The sequence below is a fragment of the Adiantum capillus-veneris genome, chromosome 6 (genome assembly GCF_014529385.1).
Source record: "Adiantum capillus-veneris isolate H3 chromosome 6, ASM1452938v2, whole genome shotgun sequence".
Taxonomy (NCBI): Eukaryota; Viridiplantae; Streptophyta; class Polypodiopsida; order Polypodiales; family Pteridaceae; genus Adiantum; species Adiantum capillus-veneris.
The window spans coordinates 104,804,490-104,826,101 of NC_140936.1; the positions used below are offsets into that span (position 1 = coordinate 104,804,490).

The 21,612-nt window shown below is 42.1% G+C and overlaps 2 protein-coding genes across 2 annotated transcripts; both read left to right on the plus strand.

Annotated features, from left to right (window-relative positions):
- Window positions 1-14,595: 14,595 nt before the first annotated feature.
- On the plus strand, window positions 14,596-15,246 carry LOC147456016 (GDP-L-galactose phosphorylase 1-like). Its single transcript, XM_086515380.1, has one exon. The coding sequence runs from the start codon at window positions 14,773-14,775 to the stop codon at window positions 15,229-15,231; it is 459 nt and encodes a 152-aa protein (XP_086371506.1). The 5' UTR covers window positions 14,596-14,772; the 3' UTR covers window positions 15,232-15,246.
- A 744-nt stretch (window positions 15,247-15,990) lies between these two features.
- On the plus strand, window positions 15,991-17,220 carry LOC147456017 (uncharacterized). Its single transcript, XM_086515381.1, has 4 exons — window positions 15,991-16,076; window positions 16,223-16,378; window positions 16,489-16,631; window positions 16,749-17,220. The coding sequence occupies exons 1-4, from the start codon at window positions 15,991-15,993 to the stop codon at window positions 16,880-16,882; spliced, it is 519 nt and encodes a 172-aa protein (XP_086371507.1). The 3' UTR covers window positions 16,883-17,220.
- The last annotated feature ends 4,392 nt before the right edge of the window (window positions 17,221-21,612 follow it).

Sequence of the window (21,612 nt, forward strand, 5' to 3'; positions counted from 1 at the left end):
CAGCACCAGATGAAGAATGCGAGGAGACAACTCATATACAAGAAGTCGAGGAGGTTGAAGACACAGTCGACCTTGAGGTTGAGGCAATTGAAGTACAAAGAAGTAAGATGCTCTCTGTGAAAACCACAGAAATCAAACTTCCATTGGATGTCAGTAACTTCACTGAGAAGCATGCTCAGATGATGTTGCCTGCTGTGCCTGACTTCAGGATTGGAGACAGGACCTATATCTTCTTACATGATGTGCAAAGTGTCTTTTATTTAAGGGAGGATTTCTCCCTGGCTACTATTTCCACAGTCCAAGAGGAGAGGAGTGGATTTGTTTCAGAGGATAGTAGTGATGATGAGGCAATGGAAACATCCAGCAATCCAATGGAATGCCTTCGAAGATGCTTTGAGAAAGCTGAAAAATACAAGGAGACACTACCTGATGAAGCCACCTTCCAAGCAATAAGGCAAAGCCTAAGACCATCAACAAGTAACAAAGAAGTGGAGGATTGGTTTAACCATTCAGGTCAGGGGTCAACTACATCTGTAGACCTGTGGCAAGAAAACCTCTTTCTGCAGGATGAGAGCTTCATGGTAACTCTCTCTCTCTCTCTCTCTCTCTCTCTCTCTCTCTCTCTCTCTCTCTCTCTCTCTCTCTCTCTCTCTCTCTCTCTCTCTCTCTCTCTCTTTGTGTCACTTCTGACATGATATGTGCAGTCTTGGATTGCTGACAAGGATGACTTCCTTCGGCGCCGGACTCGAGAGTATCGAGGAAGGGATGCGGCCCTAGCGCAGTACCTTTCAAAGCTTTGCGAGTCGCCGATAGTAGTTTTTCACAATTCCATGTCACAAGAGGGTTCAATAGCAACTTACACATTCAAGACACTATCACGCTTCTTGGGTGGACCGGTGCTGCCCAAAAGTGCAGATAAAGTCATTCTTGTGGACAAAGTGTTTGCTAGAGATTGTTTTGGTTAGTGCCCGGGCTATACAGGTGGTCGGGCAGCGTATTACTACACCTACACAGCAATGGCACTAGCTCTTGGTAGACAAAACCCAGATGAACTTTTAGAGTATGGCAAACATCTCATGATTCGTTACAAGGGTGACGTGCCAAAAAACAAAATTGAACCTTCAAAATCTTGATACACTTCAAGTAGCAATTGTACAAGATCATGTATTACATAAATTTTGTACAATGTCATCCACTCAGAGTATCTTTCTCCACTTGTGATTCACATACACCATTGTCTCTCTCCACCTTCGTTGACTTTCACGAGCTTCGGAGTTGTTGTATGCCATTGATCTTTTAACTTTTTGTTGTTGTAAATGTCTGATGGCTTGTGTTGTTGCTGAATTTGCCAAGACTTCTTTTGCCTGCATTCGATGAATGATTCTACGATAGAACCATTCAAATAGTTCTCTCAAACTATTAGCCTTGATTCGAGAGCCACCATGTCGTGTGTGCCTGAAATAAGCATTTCTCGCCATGTAATGAGACTTTTCCATCCCTTGGGTATTCCATATTGCCGGGTTTCCATACTTTTGTATAAAATATGATAAATGATTGAAGATGATGTGCTGGATATGAAAACAGATTAGTTAGAATGTTTTACAGTCACATATTTGCACATAAGAGAGAAAGAAATACATGATAATACCATGTAGTGAGTAATCTGGGTGTCTGTCCATGCTGTCTTGAATGATTTTTTCAGAAGGTTGAGATTTTCCTTGAACTTGTTCATATCACCTTGTGACCAGTCATCTTTGTCGCACATCAAAAATAGGATGTCTATTGATCGCCAAACCTCAGCCTTCGCGTTACGGGTAGTTGGTTCGTGGTCTTTGACTGCAATATGTAGCTTTTTCCAGCTCTGATACTCTACCTTGCTAACATAAGATGTGTTATATATTTTTCCATGTTTTGTTAGCTTCGGGTCTCTTGTACCTTGGGGCTTAGATAAAAACCTCCGTGCCTTCACCCCACCGATGGATGGTTTGCATGGGACATCCTTCTCAGCAGTTGATCTCTTTTCATCCCGCTGGATTTTCACATTGCCACCATGAAGCCCCATATCCGACAGTACCATTTCTAAGCACTGCAGGGCTACTTGTCGTTCTGCGGAGTTCTTAATCTTCCAAGCAAACCCGATGTATAAGTAGACCAATTTCTCCACAATTCTACAAAGGGCATGCATTGTACAAATGTGGACATTCACAAGTGGTATTTTCAAAACCGGTCGAAAAGCAGGATCCTCAATGTGACATGTTGGAGATTTTCTCCACCACTTTGGGTCCATGACCTTTGCAGGCTCCATGCAGAACAAACACGGCGACTTTGCCATTGCACCCATTCCACAATTATACATGCACTTTAATGTTTTGAGGTCACCTGCAAGATGCCATTGAACTTGAAAGTCTCCCCTTCCATCTAGACGTAGTACCTCTCCCTGGTTAGTTTGTCGATCAATCACCTCCGGAACATTAGTTCGATGGAACACCCAATATAGAATCTCATGATCTTCTTTCTTTACCTGCAACACAAAATAATTGAGACTTAAGTAGATGTGAACATTTGAGCTTACCTGAGAATCTCGCTTACCTCAAACGCACCAAGCCACCATATGTTAGATTCTGATTGAACACTAAAATATAAAGGATCATCACTGGGACACTTTGAGAGGGCTCTATTCATTAAAGTAATAGTAACACGCTCTAGCTTTTTCTCTTTAACAAGCTCACACTCATCCAGTTTTAACACAAAATGTAATACCCCTCGTGACTCTTCAAATGTGATGTTGTAAAACTCCACCATTCTCTTTTGTAATATCCGCAGGTCCATAAAAATATTGTTGAACTCATCATATGCCATGTTTGCTCCATGGCCACTGTAAGTTGCTTTAATATGAAAGGGCTGTCCAAGATAGTCTCCCTGTGCCTCGTTAAGCTGAAGCCTCTCTTTCCAAACACTTGAGGCTGATGGTAGAAGTTTGGATTTTATACCCTTCCTAACAAAGATGGATGAGACAGACTTTTGGATAGCCGAATATCCTCTTTTGCTTACACCAAGTGAATCAAGTGTGCCTTGTATCTCTTTTGCAGGCAGTGAGTTCTCTGAAATAAAGCGGTCCACTACATTTCGTTGTAGGACCTTAAACTTCTTGTCATGTACTATATCTTCTGCCAGGCTTCTACTTATAAGTAGCTTCAATCTCTTTCCTATATTGGCTTTGGGGTCAATGTTTTCCTTGTCAGGATAGATTGAATCTCTACATGAAGATAATGCATAAGTAAATAACAGAAAATTTGCTTCACTAACACTATTTAGGCACATGAAAACAATGCATAACAAGAAAAAACAAAAAGATTACTTAACTAAGACAATGTAGCCAACCAAGAAGCATCACCTTAATGCTCGGATTCTTTTCTTGAGACCTCCTGATGCAACCTGCAATGTTTCAAGATTGCGCAATTTCTTCTTTCGGATACGACCACCCAAGATGGTGTCCTTCATTTGACAACTTCGCACCTTTCCTTTCAGTTCTTGTACCTCTGTTTTATGTTGCAAAATGGTAACCTGATCTATAGAATGTAAATGTGAAAGGCGAACAATCTCACATTGTTGAGCTTGGAGAATGCTCTTGTAAGTTTCAGCTTCTCTTGTAAGAGATTTACAATAACCCAGAAGGCCCTTTTCTCCATCACCAGCAAAGGTCAATAAGCTTGTAGGATTGACAAACGGTGGAGACGCATTAGTCATTGGATTCTTAGGGTAGAGAGAGCCTCTCGTCCAGATATCTATGTGTTTAGCTCCCTGAGCTCTGAGCGTGTCTATGGAAGCGGGAGGTATATGTGTGTTTGTTTTACTGCGCTTAATCAATGGTTGGTACTCATTGTCCAAATCAATGTGAAGGTGATATTAATTTGGCTCGTTTCTGGGTAACATTTGTGCCATTTGAGGAGTGCGCCATTAGCCAAATGTGCAGGTTTAATGGAAAGTGAATAGCAGCTGCGCCTTCGTCCCTCCATGTTAGCCTCATTCCCTCCATATTGACGAGGTTCATTCAATGCAACTGAAAAGAGGATTATCCCTCAATCACTACGAACGAATGTTCAAAAGAGTAAGGAATCTACTTAAAGTACACTTTTTGAACTTTTACTATGAAAGACCCAGCTCTTTTATTTTCCATTTTTTCTAGAGAGAGAGTGCAAAAAATACATTTTCTTAGAAGGCCCTCCAAATGACCTCCGAAATTCCCTAATGCGTCCGAGCCGGGCCCACCTGAGCCGGTCCCATCACAATAAAGTGGCTATTTGGTACTAAGCATTAACAATATTGTGTATTTTTTGGACACAAAGACCTTTAATCTAGCTATTTTATTATATGACTTTTGATATGCATGTACTATGGTTTATTTTAAGTTTTCTTTTTTAAAAATAAGTCATATTTACAAATAATCATTAAACCGCATTGTAACTCTTATACCTTGGCAAATGATCTTGACAGAATCAATACCCAAGTTTGGGCATTTGTCTACAACCTTTTCTTGTATTTTAGAAAAGTTTTGTTTTGAGAAGATCGTCTATGTGGTGATACTTTCCCCTCAAAGGTAAATGCACTCCACTTATACATTCGATTCTCACTTGGGAAGAAGTTCAATAGGAATTTGTGCAAGTTCTATTCACAAGAAAATTCTTCATAGTATTGTGGTTACTTTTAACGGAGAGAGTGTGCCATCTATTAATCGTTTATGATCTAGTTATCAAACTCCTTATAAGCAAAACTTAGAGGTGCTACAAGTACTACACATGTTCAGGCTACACGCCTCAAAACTCATTCCATATATATCTAGTTCAACAAAATACATATTCCCTACTACGAGCACTAAGAGGTTCATGACTTTAAATATAAAATGTGCATATTAAGGCCTATAAATTTTGTCTTTTACCTAATGCTTACACTGTGTTAATTTTGACATATTATATGCCACACACAAAAAAACATTGAAGAAAAGATGAGGGGAGTATTCAAGTGGCACTTTGCACTCCATGATGAGATCTAAAAGGAAATAGTCTATCATACATAGGATCGTTGGCTAGAAGGGTCGAGATGGATATGGAGAGAGATATAGATAGAGATAGTCCATATGTACCCTTTATAATTTGTATTGCTTGGGTTTACATCTCTTCACCTATTTCTATGCCAACTAAATGTTTGTGCCCTTGCTCATGTTATGGTAGATTGATGTAAAGAGATTAAACATCTTTTGTTGAAGAGGATGGTGGGTTACATAATAGAGGGAGGCAATAGATGTTGTGATGGTGATTATATATAGGTTAGGCAAGGGAGAGGCAAGAAACAAAGGCATTCCATTTGGAATTCTAAGTTGGTTAAAGAAAAGAGATGATATGGGCATCTATGTAATGATATAAAGCCATAAGGAATTCCTAAGAGGTCTTGGCACATGATGGAAAATGTTACCTAGAACAAATTTACTTCTTTCTTTTTCTCCTCTTGTTGTAGCCTATAACAATCACAGTATGGGTAAAGGCTCTTAGAGCTCACACAGAGTAGAGAGATACAGGATAGCATCCTCACATAATAGTGCTAAATTGATGGCCCACATTTTTGAATTTGAATTCTCCTCATGTTGTCCTTTGTGTGTGTGTGTGTGTGTGTGTGTGTGTGTGTGTGTGTGTTTGTTTGTTGAGGTGCAAATGCACAACCCTAATGGTGTAGGATTAGGTTGCACTAGGTTTGCAAGCATACACACATAGCATATAGGTGATGCATGTGCATGCAGAGGGAGAGATATTGTGTTTGAAATGCTTGTCTTAAGAATGTGTTAACTTTTTGGTCAACAACTGTCTGTTGGCTACAATTGACTTGCAACCGGCTCGGGCTAGTTTTCCATGCAAACAAGCTAGTCCAAATTTAAATAAAACCAAGGTGACCTCAAATCTAGCAACAAGATATATGAGAAATTTAACTAGGATAATGAGCTGGACAAGATTTGACAAGATGTGCTAGATGATGGATTTGTATGGTTGCCATACACATCAAAAGATAGTGCTTTTACATAAGAGAAGAGAAAAGGCACAACCATCAAGATTTGTGATGTGGTCGTGCATGCAGATGCCATTCACAGAGGTGGTGGATACTCTATTTTCATGGCAAGAGATGTTTTGTATGCAGCCTAGTTTCCTACAATGCCCAAAACTATAGCAACTAGTCTACTTTATTCTTCACATACTAGAGCAAGCCCTTGGTGGCATCTGTAGTCTATTAAATCATGGCAAAAGGAATATGCAGGACCAAAGCCTATGTTTTGATTAGAGAAATCAATACAAGAGAACAAATATATGATCTAACAATGTGTGGCACTCCTATAAAAAGATCTAAGCTTAGTATTAGTTTGATGACTCTTTCTTTCAGACTTATAGACACTATATGTAGAAGAGATACATGAACATACAATCACATATGTCATAAAATATAATATCTAACCAACCCAAATGATTTTCTCATATTAAACTGATAATTTAATGTGGGAGAATAAACAGGAACAAGGGTTAGAATACAGACATGCGCTTTCAGATCTATCTCAACACGGGGCCGATGGTAAAGGGGTCCAAATGAAAGATGGTATGTCAAAGAGCAAGGCTACAAAATGTGCTCGCTATAAACAACATTTTCAACTTCCATAAATTACTTGCTATGTAATAGAAATGGCCTATGAACTTTGAAAGTAGCGGAATTAGGACATTAGGTGAAGCACTTTTGAGAGATTACTTTATGAGCATAGCGGGTGAATTTAATCGGTGGTAGCAACATAAACATTGTAATTAGTTAACTTGGCACGAACAATACTTTTGCAAGAGAGAACATGACAATAGTTGAGGACCGGATTCATATGGATCCGGTCCCCCCTCCAATAGGCATTTGTATTTTAGTTTCTCCCACCAAGAGAGACTTGATACAATACAATCTTTGAAACATAAACTTTGTAGAAAGCATTAACTATCCCATTCCTCAGTCCCAAGGCCTCAAACACCTTCGAAGGTGGAGAGAGCTAGCGGGGAATGAGGGTAGGGAAGAGGAAGAAGAAACATTCCATAGGAGAAAGAAATAGTTCCTCACTTATCACTACTCTTCTTGCTAGCATACATAATAGCATAGCAATGAATATGGAGAAGATGGCAAAGCTTAAGCATTGAAGCATGGCTCTTGGTTGGATTTGCATTCCATAGCCAAGAGTGTTGGTGTAGGCTCTCACTTCTCACAAGCTTGGAGAAGGAGGTGGAGTTCCTCAACTTTCACCAGGTGAGAATGGATCCACACAATGAGTGTGTGTGTGGTGTATATCCCCCTAGCACCCCCCCTTCTTGATTTGGGTGAGTGGTAGCTTTTTCCATCAAGCTTATTGGACCCCTCTCCCCCTAGCCAATCACATGTAGCATGCAGTCAAGTACATGGGTAGTCTTTTGACAAGTGTCCTCCTTACCTCTTAGACAGAGAGAGAGCTTGAAAATATCTAGATATTTTTTGGATGGAAGTAGAAGCTCATTGGACCCCTGTTTAGCACAACCAATAGCATTCAAGCACACCATGTCGTTAAGCTTAGTGAGAGTCTGACATGTGTCCCATGTGTCCTTTTAGAAAAGAGGTGCCCTTTGGGTGAGTGGAAGGTTAGGTCAAAGATTCCCCTAACTTTGGGACTTTCATGCATAGGAAGCTACTCAAGAAACTTCCTCATTAAGTTTGTAGGGTCCCTAAATTTATAATGCCAAGGGTCTATATAGGTGGTGATAAGCATGTTCAGTTCCCCTGTCCTTTCAAGTTGCTATAAGTATGAATACTCATTAACCTTTAAATTGCAGTTCTAGGGGACATCTTAGAGTAGTCACATCCCTATTATGCCTTGATACATCCCCCTAGCCTCTTGAAGCAATGACTTGAATAATCATATGATTAATTGATTTGCATAATATGTCAACGTCTTGCAAATCTGCCATCAACAAAAAAATCCTGCTACAGTAGTGTTCACAGAAAATCCACCTTCAGTGTAATTTTGAAGGATAAAAATTGAAACTTCACGGCTAGTTTGGAGGGTCACCTTGATGGAAACCGGCTAAAATTTGAAGATTTTAGTGTAAAAACAGATAAAATCCCTAAAATTTTGGAGGGTCCTTGTGCTCACTATGAACTTCTACCCTTGTCCTTCACCTTTGTCTTCTCGGACCTACATCCTCCATAATTTAGTGAGATGGCTAATGTAGCTCCTATCTACATGGTCATCTCTTTAGAGCGCAAGCATAGGCTCTCCTAGCTCCAACTCCTCTCTTCTTCTCTACGCTATCAACAACATAAATAGCTCATTTTCTTCTTATTGTTATACTCAAGGATTCCCACCTTAAGGACTTAGTTTGTGATGCTGATGAGAAAGAGCTTTGTGCTAAATGCCCTACAGTAGATAACACTTTTATTAAAAATAATGTTCTTCCAAAAACTTGTCAAACCTACGTATGAGAATCAATAGAGGTAAATTGACTAAATTTGAAGGTTTTTACACTATAATCCACTTTTTTTTCCTAAAATTTGTAGGTTTTTTCACCATCAAATTTAAATCTAGGGACAAATTTTAATTGTAGGGAAACCAAGAACACCTTGGTTTTTTTGAGCCCAAGAACTTAGACAGTGGCCAGACACAAGAAGTGCGAAACCTGCGGACTTAAAGATTATGCCTATTCCGAAGATTTCAAGCAACTACAGAGAAAATCCCTACGCTCTGTATCTCTCGACCGTGTAGGGCTGGAGGAGCTATGTTTAAGCCCACTTCTGGACAGATCTACGCTACGAAACATTGCAAGAGGTGATCTACTGCCCAACCTACGCATCCTCACTATAACCACAAGTGAGTACGAGAGACACTCCAATATTGTATTAGAGAGGCTGGATCAGTCTGCAGCTATTGCGAGCTCAGCGACCAGCCGTCGTGATTAGGCTCTACGACGACTGCCTCTGGTCATGGGCTTAGCACCATGAAGATCTCTTTCAACAGCTCCCGAGAATGCAGCCCATCTCTATTAACGAGACTTCTGCATCATCATCATCATCGGGCGTAGCAGAAGCCATGATATGGGGGAGGTGCAAGAAGCTAAGACGAAACAGCAACACAATTTTATAGAAGTTGTATGGGTTGCCTTAAATGGCAAACAGGTATGTGGGAAATGTGTTAAGATAGAGCTTTGCAGGCAAGGAGGACCAATGAAAAACATACCTATTACCATATACATGTGGTACTGATGTGTGTGAACACACTAGGACCGCCGGGGCATTTTTTCCCTCTTTAGGAGGTTTTTTCCCCCGTGCATTGTATATACGCCCATCACTCTAGGGCTATCTATCTTTCCATTGCACACTAAGTAACACACTCTCTATTGTGTGCCTTGAGCTTCCTTCGTCTTCTCCAAGCTGTGTGTGTTTCTCTGCAACCCTAATTCCAACAATTGGTATCAGAGCAGGTCATGTCCTCCCGGGCTTAGTCGCCAACTGCTCCAGCACACGCCTGCTCACTTTCTCCGATTTCAGTGAGCTTTGGCGAGCGTCTGCTCAGAATTTTGATTTGGGCTCATTTCGGCCTCCGTTTCCACTACGGGCAGTACTGCACAAGCTATTTCGTCATTTTGTGCAGATTTTCTGTCAGTGCCGTTTTCTGCATAACAGGTGCCTTATAGTCTTCTACGGTTTGTGCTATATAGCACAAGTTGTTCCCGCTCCATTTCTCCTATTTTCGGGCAGTTTTCACATCAGGTGCAGCATTTACCATGGCTGACAACAACAACACAGATGCGTTCAAGATGTTTTCTACTGAGGACAGGTTGGATGGGGACAACTACCCTATGTGGGCTTATATGATGCAACATGTTCTTGTGTCAAAAGGTGTCTGGAACATTGTGCAGGGCATTGATGTACGTCCTGGTTCTGAAGATGTAGGCGATGTTGAGGATGTTGCAGGTCTTGCTGCAAGGATTGCAGCTGTTAGAGTTGTTTTGCCTACGGCAGAACAAGCTCGTTGGGATGTTAAGGATGCGCAGGCTCATGCATTGATTGCGTTGTCTGTGAAGCGCACCATTATTCCTCACATCCGTTCAGCAAAATCTGCAAAACAAGCTTGGGATATTCTAGCAGGTCTTTATGCAAGCCGCACTGAGGCTAAAATTGCTTTGCTGCGTAAGAGCTGGAGTCGAAGATTATGCATGAGGAAGATGATATGGACACTTTCCTTGCTAGTGTCAAGGATATCAATGAGCAACTCATTTCTGCAAGTGAAGTCATTTCGGACAGTTCCCTTGTGCAGACTGTTCTTGATGCCTTACCAGATTCCTACCAGACTTTTGCTAGTACTTGGAGACTCATGACCCAAGGAAATCCTGAAGTTGTCAAGTTTGATGCATTATGCACATTGCTGTTGCAAGAGTCACTTTCTAGAAAAAACAGGACTAGGCAGCGTGTAGTTGAACAGGCTTTTATTGCTTCTCAAAGAAAGGGTGGTAACAGTAATGCAGCCACTTCTTATGGTTCTGCTGCGAGTGGCAAAAATTCTGTTCCTAATGCTTCTGCTGGCAGCACTTTGTCTGGCAATTCTGGTGATAAGGGCAAAAAGAAGATGCGTTGCCATTATTGTAAAGCCAATGATCACTTGATCAAGTCGTGTCCTAAGTTGAAGGCCAAAGAGGCTAAGAAGAAAGAGGGTGGTTCCACTGCAAATGCTGGTTCCACTACAAATGCAGCCATTGTTGAGTCTTCTGTGAAAGGAGATTGTGATGCTGATGTTGATGCAGAATGGGCTTTTAGCGCAGAGTGCACTTACAATCCTGCTGTCCATGATGCATGCTTGTCAGTTGCTGCAGATTCACATGTGTGGTATTTCGACATTGGTGCTACAAAGCACATTACCTCACATCGTGAATTGTTTACCTCTCTCGAGTCTGTCCCTCATGGGAATTCAGTCACTTGTGCCAACAACGCCTCTTATCCAGTTCAGGGAGTTGGAAAGATTGTGCTCACTGCTGCTAATGGCAGTTCCTTCACACTTGTTGATGCACTTTATGTACCTGGGATCAAGAAGAATCTCTTGTCTGTATCCGCACTTGCTAGACTTGGACTTGTAGTCAAATTTGTGGATGACAGATGTACAGTTCATGATCTCAGTTTTGGTGATGAAATTGTTGCATCTGGGCTTTTGTGCCGTGGGCTGTATAAGCTCACTTTGTATGACAAGTGTGGACAAAATTTTGCAAATGCTGTTGCAGATTCAAGGGCTATTTCAGATGCAAAACTTTGGCATGCACGTTTTGGTCATCTGAATTTTGCCAGTTTGCTGCGTTTGCAGAAATCTGATATGGTTGCTTCTTTGCCGCCTCTTGAAGCACCTGTCAAACATGTTTGTGAAGGCTATATTCTGGGTAAAATGCAGCGTTCTAAGTTTCCAAAGGATGGTTCAGTTAGGGCCACATGCAGGTTGTAGCTTGTGCATAGTGATGTTTGTGGGCCCATGCAAACTCCGTCCTTGGGCAATTACCTGTACTTCGTGACTTTCATTGATGATTACTCCAGGCATGCATGGGTATTTCCGCTTAAAGCGAAGTCCGAAGTTTTTATGTGCTTCAAACAATTTTTGGCTATGGCTGAAAATGTCTCAAAATGTACTATGGGCACCCTCTGTTCCGATCGAGGGGGGGAGTATATGTCTCATGAATTTAATGCATTTCTGGCTAGTCGTGGGATAAAACACCAATGTACAGTGCCTTATACACCTCAGCAAAATGGTGTTGCTGAGAGGAAAAACAGGTCACTAACGGAAATGGCACGATGTATGGTCAAAAGTCAAGCTTTGCCGCATTCTTTTTGGCTTGAGGCCATCATGTGTGCCACTTATGTACTTAACAGGTGTCCTACGAAATCTTTGCAGTCTATTACTCCATATGAAGCATGGCATGATAGAAAGCCTTCTATTGAGCACATGCTTGTTTTTGGCTGTTTGGCATATGCTTTGGTGCCACAAGTGCAGCGCAGAAAATTGGATGATAAGGCTGTCAAATGTATTTTTGTTGGTTATAGTGCTGAAAGCAAAGGTTACAGGTTGTATCATCCGCAACCAAAACGTATTCTGGTTTCACGGGATGTAGTGTTTGTGGAAGATTCTGTTCAGCCCTTGCTGTCATGTACTAGAGACAGTAATGTAAGCTCATAGGACATTTATGACACTTTGTTGCCTCTTTTCAGTGGTGGAAATACGAATGTAAGTTCCAATGAGGCAAATGTACAGCCTATGGGGGTTTCTGAAAATGTTTTAGAACAGCCTATTACTGATGCAGATGTACATGATGTACTTGATGAGGAAAGGGCTGAAAATGAGCAGGCTAGTGGTATGCCAAAATGGCTGGTGCACACTTTGCGTGACAGTAAATTGGATGCACCTTTATCTAGTCGTACTCGTTCAGGCTCTCGCCATGCATCTTATGCATCAGATTGTTATGCTTTGGCTGTGTCTAGTTTACATGATGTTGAGGAGCCTCTGTCTTTTGATGAAGCACAGAATTCAGAAAATTGGATTGCTGCCATGAAATCAAAATATGATGCACTTATAGAGAATGACACATGGACTTTATGTGATTTTCCTCCTGGCAAAAAGGCCATTGGTACGAAGTGGGTTTACAAGTTGAAACGCAAGCCGGATGGTGAGATCGATCGCCATAAGACTCGACTTGTTGCAAAGGGTTATGCACAACAAAAAGGCATAGATTATGAAGAGACTTTTGCTCCCACTTGTCGTATGACTACTGTACGTTTTCTATGTGCATTGGCAGCTCATTTTGGTTGGGATGTACATCAATCAGACATTGTTACTGCTTTCTTGAATGGTGACATATTTGAGGAAGTTTATGTAACGCAGCCTCGCGGTTTTGTCATAAAAGGACAAGAGGACAAAGTGTGCAAATGTAAGAAGTCTTTGTATGGGTTGAAGCAATCTCCTCGTGCTTGGTATGAGAAAGCTGACACTCATTTGGTTAAACGAGGCTTTCGTAACAGTCCAACAGAAAGCACATTGTATGTAAAGCGTGAGGATGATGTATTTCTCATTGTGGTTCTTTATGTTGATGATTTGCTGATCACTGGACCAAATGAGAGACATATTGCTGAATTTAAGGCTGATTTGAATGCTACTTTCAAGATGAAAGATTTGGGGCTATTGCATAATTACTTGGGTATACAGTTTAAGCAGTGTGATGGTGGTATTGCCTTGTGTCAGAAAAGTTACATAGAGACATTGCTATGTAAGTTTGGACTTGAGGATTGCAAACCTATTGCCACTCCCATGGAAACAGGTTTGAAGTTGAGTCTACATGATGCTGGCAATCCTGCTGATATCACTCTTTACCAAACTGCTGTTGGCTGCCTCATTTATGTATGCAACACGAGGCCAGATATTCAGTTTGCAGTCTCGCAGGTCAGCAGATTTATGCATAGCCCAGGGTCTAAGCATTGGCAGGCTGTCAAGAGGATTTTCCGCTACCTTAGTGGCACTTTACATCTTGGCTTGTTTTATCCCAAGGGGGGATTATTGCGTCAGACTTACATGCTTTTTCGGACTCAGATTGGGCTGGTTGTTTTGACACGCGAGTGTCCACAAGTGGTTTTTGTTTCATGCTTGGCAGTTCATGTATATCATGGTTGAGCAAGAAGCAACCTACTGTGGCCACTTCGAGTTGTGAGGCTGAGTACAGGGCAGTCTTCACAGCTACGGTTGAGTGTGTATGGCTCAGACGCCTTATGGCTGACTTAGGTGTTGGACAGGACACTGCCAACACTATCTACACTGACAGTCAGAGCGCATTGGCAGTTGCGAGGAACCCAGTTTTTCATGCTCGCACAAAGCACATTGAGGTGCATTACCACTATGTCAGGGAGAGGCTCTCAGCAGGAGAGATCAGCTTGGCTTATGTGCCAACACAGGACAACCTTGCAGATCTTTTCACAAAGGCATTGTCTCGTGAGAAGCTTGAAGCTTTCCGCAAAGCTTTGGGCTTACTCCCCTTTGTGGACTGATCCTGTCCTCAGGGCATGGCACTTCCCTTTACTCATGTGCCAGCTCTCGTTCATCGCATCACTCCAGGGGGGATTTGTTACCATATACATGTGGTAGTGATGTGTGTGAACACACTAGGACCGCTGGGGGATTTTTTCCCTCTTTAGGAGGTTTTTTCCCCCGTGCATTGTATATACGCCCATCACTCTAGGGCTATCTATCTTTCCATTGCACACTAAGTAACACACTCTCTATTGTGTGCCTTGAGCTTCCTTCGTCTTCTCCAAGCTGTGTGTGTTTCTCTGCAACCCTAATTCCAACAATACCCAGTCGATCTTGCGTAGTCAGGGCTATGAATCCTCTTGCTCACATGCATCATCTTCATCGTCAGCGGCGGCGGCAGGGATAATCCCTTGACTTTATTGCCTCTCTCACTCTTGCCTACTTCTCTTTGAAGAGGTGTGAGTGAGTGAAGGGCTAGCATCATGCGGACAATTCAGTGTGTCGAAATTGTTCTGTCCATTAATCAGTATGATGCTGAGAATGGGAAGGACCCTCTTGGTAATTGATGTGCCCCAGGATCTTCCCTACCTTTGTTTAAGTTTCCAAGAAGGCTCTGTTTTCCTCCTGGTGATGAAAGCTGTTCCAAGACTGAGGATCTTGATTGGCAGAAGTCCTCTGAGTTTTTGGACATGGTGATTCTTGCACAGTGGGAAGATCGTGCTGCACGGGGTCTTTTTCGATACGATGTTACCGCCTGCGAGACCAAGGTCCTCCCTGGGGAGTATGGGTTCATTGCTCAGCTCAACGAGGGTCGCCATTCAAAAAAGCGACCCACAGAGTTTAGAGTCGATCAGGTTCTTCAGCCTTTTGACCCTTCAAAGTTCAACTTCACCAAAGCATCAAAAGAAGAGCTTCTGTTCTGTGTCAAAAGTGGAGTTTCTCATGAAGGAGAATTTTATCCTGAAGCACCTGTGGTTGAGGGGACAAATGCTATAATCATTAATGTCAGCCCTATTGAGTATGGGCACATTCTTTTGGTTCCGAAGATCACAGCACGAATCCCTCAGAGGATTGATGAGGATTCTCTTCTCCTTGCGATCAACATGGCGGTTGAAGCTAAAAACCCGTTCTTTCGATTGGGCTGTTAAACATCTGTGAGAGCCACAACAGATGTTTAACAACCACAACAGATGCTTTTCTCATTTCTTGATCATCAGTGCATCGAGTACAATAGCCAAATACTGGACTTGAGCGAGCTCGAGTCTGTCTATGACTTCTATCTCCCCATCGACTTCAGGTATGTGGTTCTGATGGAATTTTGCCTTTGTAGAAGCAAAAATGCCTTGAACATTTGTCATGTTTCCACATGATATTGTTAATGGGTTGCACACACTGCGAAAGCAAACCATCCACCCTATGGTTTGGACTTTCCTACCTACACTTCCATAGGCCGCTTCGTGAATGGCTACATGATCCTAGATTACCTTGGTGGGTCTGGTGTGATTGTGGCAACATTGCCCCCAAGTGGAATGTGATGATGGATTATGTATGTGTAGCATAGACATGTAATATCTATCAATTTTGAATGCAGAGATATGTGTGGGTATATGGACCCATTTATGTTACTGTAAATTTATATCTCTGTGTTGATGATGCATCCCTAAAATCAGGGCTTCCCCTCATCCCCATCCACTCAGATCCCTGAACAAAAGGTATGAAGCTCTTGCAGTGTCAATTTCGCTTCCGCCGCCTCTAGAATCCAAGTGTATGCTGGATGTGCATTCTATGCTTGATTCATGAGTGCATGTGCATGCTTTGCGAAGGGATTCTAGAACAAAATTATCTCACGGGTGTTGCATCTCAAGGTTATATGAATTCTCAAGTTTTTGAAAGAGAAATTGCCGAGTATGGGCATTTCTAAGATAGTGGATGTGTTGGGTATTGACCAAAGTGAGTTGGAGGAAGCTTTTCAAGATGTGATGCACAATCACAGGTGAATTTTGTGAAGCAATATAACGCTTCAACGCACTGAAATTTGTCTCAAACTACGTCTTGTGCTTTTATTGGACATATTAATAGCCCTATTTGTGTATTTATGATACATTCCTTTTCAATGGAAAAATTCTGTGTGTGTTACACGATAGCCTCCCGACTACAAAAAATTGCACTTGCTTTGCGCACTGAGCATGGTGGCGGGATATGCGCTTTGAAGCGCATCCCAGATTATGCAGAGCTTAAGAGAGAGCTAGAAAACCTTCCTGGTTATAGTAGAAATGTTGCCCGCACATTTCTAAGGCGTGTGATGTCTCTTTGTCTTGTTTTGCTTATGCGTAGTTGTGTATGATACTGGAACTTGCTCTTATATCTAGTTTTGATGTGTGCATGTGCCATGGTGAAAATAACAGGGAGATGCGAAGTGTATGGCCTGCTGCTCATCCGGATTTTGGGATGCGCACAAGAAATACGGCCAAGCATTCGCATTTGCTGTCATCTAGTAAGGATGGGCCAGATGCAACATCCAATCTAGTGGAGATGGGACCCGATGCTGGTATGTTAGTAGCACTGGTTTTATGAACTACTATAAAACTACATGCGCGATACTGCCTGCGCTGTTGTCATTTGATTCTTTATAACATTGTCATTTGTATCAATGATAATTTGTCAGGATTGGATGTGAGAGACTTGGAGTTGGCTCTTCTGGAGCTTTCATATCAGCATGCTCGCCATTATCGAAATTGCCCAGGAGGCCGAGAATGCGAGTTTGCAAGGGTAACCCCTTGTGGTTTGGTTGTGGAGTAGCAGGTGGAATTTGCAGCTTACATTGTGGGTTGATGTATGCGATGGGGAGATTTCTTGTGGATCTGCACTATTGCATGTGGGAATCGTCTTGTATTGAATTCTAGTGTATGACCACTATTTTATAAGGCCAAAGGCTTTATAAGTTGATTGTGAGCCGGGCACAATACATCCGGCCATAGTTTTGTGTGGGTGTGTAGTGGTTCATGTTACTTGTGAGTCATGTCTCTTGTTGTGGATTGTTCCAAGTGCCATGGGTTGATTGTTTGATTGATTATTTAAAAGTGTGGATTTCACAGGTTGTAGGATGAGGACTTTCACTAGAAGGTAGGGCTGTTGAGGTAATTTTAGGAGACACATTGAGTAGCGTTAGGAGGATTACCACGTTTTGTTAGGAAGTTACTAGATGAACTACTATGTCATATCTTTGAGTTACTAGATGTATTACTAGCTTCCAAACAAATCTCAAACTAGCAAGTGAGCTTGAACTCTCTTGATTCATCTAGCAACTATCTTACCATATAGCTACTCAACTTACTATATGGTAAGAAAATTGTTACTTGATGCATCTAGAAGTATTCTCACAATTACTAGTTTGCACTTTTGCTAGATGTGTGTATTGAAACTAGTAAGATATCTAGCAATTATATATTTTTTGCCATATGGTAAGCTGTCCAAAGCTCCTCATGCATGACAAGCAGGGTGGAGGTGGCTTTAAGCTAAAGGGTGCCATAGGAGAGCTGCAGTTCAGCTTCTTCCTCAGCACCAGCAGCAGCTGGCTCAGAATTGTTCTCATGTGTATACGCCTGCGTAACAACAAGAGGCACCATGTAACCTTCATCACAGGTTCTGTCAAACTGGCACCTGAAGAAAAGAGTCCACATGGAGGCTTCGATGGTGCCTGTGCCTTTGATAGTTTTGCTTATTTTGAAGGTTGCAGAGGAGCGGTCCTGCAGAGCTTGTGTGACATCGACAGAGGCACTCATACTTGCGATTCTAGACTTCACCCATGGGCTGGCATCAGCATCCGCAATGGTACTACTGATGCCACCGTCGGGATCGACAGCAGCAGCCAGACTGTCCATCTCATCGGGTTTCAACGGCCCTCCCCCAAAAAACCTCTCAATGGCGGAGTCGTGCCAGGGAGTGTTGGCCAGCGTCCACCAGGACTGCTGGCCGTTTGGGCCCTGGCTCAGCTTCGCCACTAGGTTCATTTCCGCTCATGTGGCCCTCATGTGGCCCTCCTCATTATCATGAGTATCCCCCAGCTCGGCTCCGCACACCAGCTGATGGGGGAAAATATTTTTACATGTAAGGAGACACGCTAGAATGGCTAGCTGCATTTGATGCTGCAGTCTGCTGCAGGCGGCGCTTGTACAAATAGGTGCCTGCGTATCTATGAAAACAATCAATCCTGCGTATCTCTTCAAGTGTGCATAGCCGTACTCTGTGCGTGTAATATACTCTGTGCATAGCCGTGTTCTCTGTGCGTGTGTTGTGTCTGTACTGGCAGTCTGTGTGCGTGTGTGTGCTTCTCGGTGCGTGTGAGCTGGCCTCACCGTGGCTGGTTGCACGTATAATAGTCGTCCCCTCCTGTCGAAGCCAATCAGAAGCAGCCACGATTGTTTTGAACTGCCCATGGCGTACACTCTCCAAAAGCCTGGGGGCTGCGCCATAAGCTCTCAAGTGACGGTAGTCAAGTCTCAGGCTGACTCCGTCGTCGACGACTCTCAGCGAAGTTGCCATCCAATATTTTAAGGGAAAATTCCCAAAATGCCCCTCTAATTTGTGGAAATTCCAATATTTTAAGGGGTATTTTGGGAATTTTCAAAAATCAGAGGGGTATTTTGATAAATTTTCCATATTTTAATTTCGCAAAACATTGCCCTGTGTAACTTTTTAGGTTGCGTTCAGAGTCCAGACTGTTCAAGGGGTGGTGTACCTTTTGCACTCGATATTGAAGAAGAGTATGCCGAAGTCCAGCACCTGGTTCACATACCATAGTTCACGAGCAGTGAACTTGCTCCGAAAAATCGTATGAGATTGGTTGACAAGGTCTATGACCCTCTCCTTTAAGTGGGAAAGGGTCCCAAACCATTGAACCAATGGTCTCAATTGAAAGGCAGGATGACGGCTGATCTAAACCATTGATCGGTTAAATCTAAACTCGGGATCTTAAGGTTAGATTTCACAAAACAAATCTTGGGAGGTCAACCACATGGACCTGTAAGGGATCTAATCTCGCGATGCCCTAGCTTCCCCAATCGGGTTTTGAACCTTCACCATCAGTTTGAGGAGCACACGCCTTGACCAACATGCTTGCGTGTGCCTTATTGAAATAGATGTGATTTCACATCAATTTGAAGGTAAACTCCAGATCTTGACATAAAATTAATCTCGGGATCTCACGATCAATTTTTATGCGTCGACGATCGAGATCTACGAACGCCCTTGATTTGGCACAAGAGCCCTTGATCCCATGGTTGAGACCTCGTGGTACTTAAAGTTGAGGGTCGATGTCTACGAGCCATGGGTGGCCTTACCCCCTTGGAACACTCATGCACGCACTCAGCGCTAGTCAATATACCAACCTAGAGCATGGGAAGTGAACATGTGTACAGTGTGAATACCTGCTCCAAGGGTGTCTCCTTTTGTTTGTCCAACTCAAAGAAAACCATTCACACATGCGCAATATAACCGTTGCCTTATGTTATATAAGCATATGCTCACGCGAGGCTTAGTTATCAATTATTTGAACTGCAAACTAAGCCTTATTTTTTTTTACCATGGGATAACTAAGCCTCATTCTTGGTCACCACACAGGAGAGCATTAAATGAATACCTGGATGCCTACCCTTTGTAATTTCGGCATAGTTCTAAAGTTCACTGCATAGTAGGGAGGTTGAATGAATAACTAAGCCTTGTGTGACCATGCAAGAGGTTTAGTTATTCATTTAATGCTCTATCTAGACATTCTATAACTGATAACTAATCCTCGCAACCATAGCCTAACAATGGTCACCCGTGGCATCCCATTTCAAAAGTGAGTTACATACCCTAGGCACTTTTTGAGCTACAATTCTCAGCTAATTAAAACTATTGAAGGATGATTAGCATGGAGTTGTGGGGCTGTGTGAGCCCAATGCACCTCGTTGCACCACTCTCAAGACTTGACAATTGTGCCGATCAGTGAAGAGTCTACCTACTGCCATGTAAAATATGACAATCTATATTTATATTTATAACATAATGGTAGTGGGGATGGCCTCTGCATATGGTAGCATATGAGGCTTCTACCTTATTGGGGGCGGGGAAAGAAGAAGGTGGGGGGCGGGGGGGGGGGGGTTGTTGAGCATGGGTTTTCGACCATTGGTGTCCTCTCTCCAACACTTACACGAGGCTCGCATTCAATGTAGATTGCTATAAGTAAAGGCTCACATGCATGTCTTTCTCAAGCACAACTGACAAATCCATCTCTCTCTCTCTCTTTGAGAACTTCGTTTTCTACATTACATTGTGGTGTACTTTACATCTTTGCCATATCTTATATCCTCTCAATAAACTCTCGCATATACCTTTGGAGATCTTTACGCATAGCAAGATAATCTTTAATCAATCTAGCCTTGAGATGGGTCCAAGGCAACTTGCAAGGAAAGTCCAAATAAGGTCCTATCAAAACTACAGAGTTTCTTGCATTTCAAATAAAAACCAGCATTCAAATTTTGATGGACATCATGCATAATTGAAGGTTAGGTTTATCACAATGCATAAATCCAATAACAAGCTTGAACTTTGTGATTTTAACATTATAAAGCAACTACACATGTCTTGTATAGCCTGCTACCAATATTGCACTTGGTTACACTTCATGAATAAGTGTCTCATTGTTTTCATTTGATGCATTTTCCATGCATTACAATTTTTCCTATACAACAATTCGCCAATGGGCAAAGCCCCAGTGAGCACTCTCCACATGAACACTTTGTGTTTGAAGAAACAATGTATATCCACAATATTTAAAATCTATGCAACCACCATTCCCTATTTTTTGGAAGAGCCCATATTTAGTTATATCTTCGATCGATCGAGCCTTCAGATTGTAACAATTGATAGAATATTATAGCAGGTAAAGTCCACCAATTGGTAGAGCGCTCATAATCACGGAGTCTCTGTGTACGTAGCATCTTGATTACATGGAAAAGATAAGTTCGACATGGAAGCACATAGAAGCCCCCATGGTGCTCTAAGTCCATTCCGCAATTTGAATATTCTCTTGGCAATCAAAAAAGAGACCAACATGCTATTAGACTCCACTATTTGTTCTATTGAGCTTATCCCCCTTTTGAGAGGGTTACCGCTTTCTTCCCCAATAACAATGCAGGTGAATTCAAAGTCCAAATGCACGATTCTATCCCTAATGTGTTTCCAATGTATTGGATTTTTTTCTGATCACACAAGATTTGACCATACATAATTTTCCATCGTTTCACTAACATGTTACCTATTTGCGCGCACAATTTAAGAGGTTCCTCACATAACAATTTATCCCAAGCTAAGGTTTCAAATCCTAGGTGCCAAGAAAGTAGACAATTGCTTTATCGATCAACCGGCAAATTCTAGACCAGCAAGTGTTAGAGTTCAACATATTTTTTCTGAATGTGGCTCTCCTAGCCATCGTGTGGTTTTTTAGATTTCATATCCCCAAACCACCCATTTGAGCCAATAGAGATACA

Coding starts and splice junctions, on each gene's coding strand:
- LOC147456017 (XM_086515381.1), top strand. CDS start 15,991: ATGGGCATTTCTAAGATAGTGGATGTGTTGGGTATTGACCAAAGTGAG. Junction 16,077..16,222: donor GATGTGATGCACAATCACAG/GTGAATTTTGTG, acceptor TGTGTGTTACAC/GATAGCCTCCCGACTACAAA. Junction 16,379..16,488: donor GTTGCCCGCACATTTCTAAG/GCGTGTGATGTC, acceptor TGAAAATAACAG/GGAGATGCGAAGTGTATGGC.
- LOC147456016 (XM_086515380.1), top strand. CDS start 14,773: ATGGTGATTCTTGCACAGTGGGAAGATCGTGCTGCACGGGGTCTTTTT.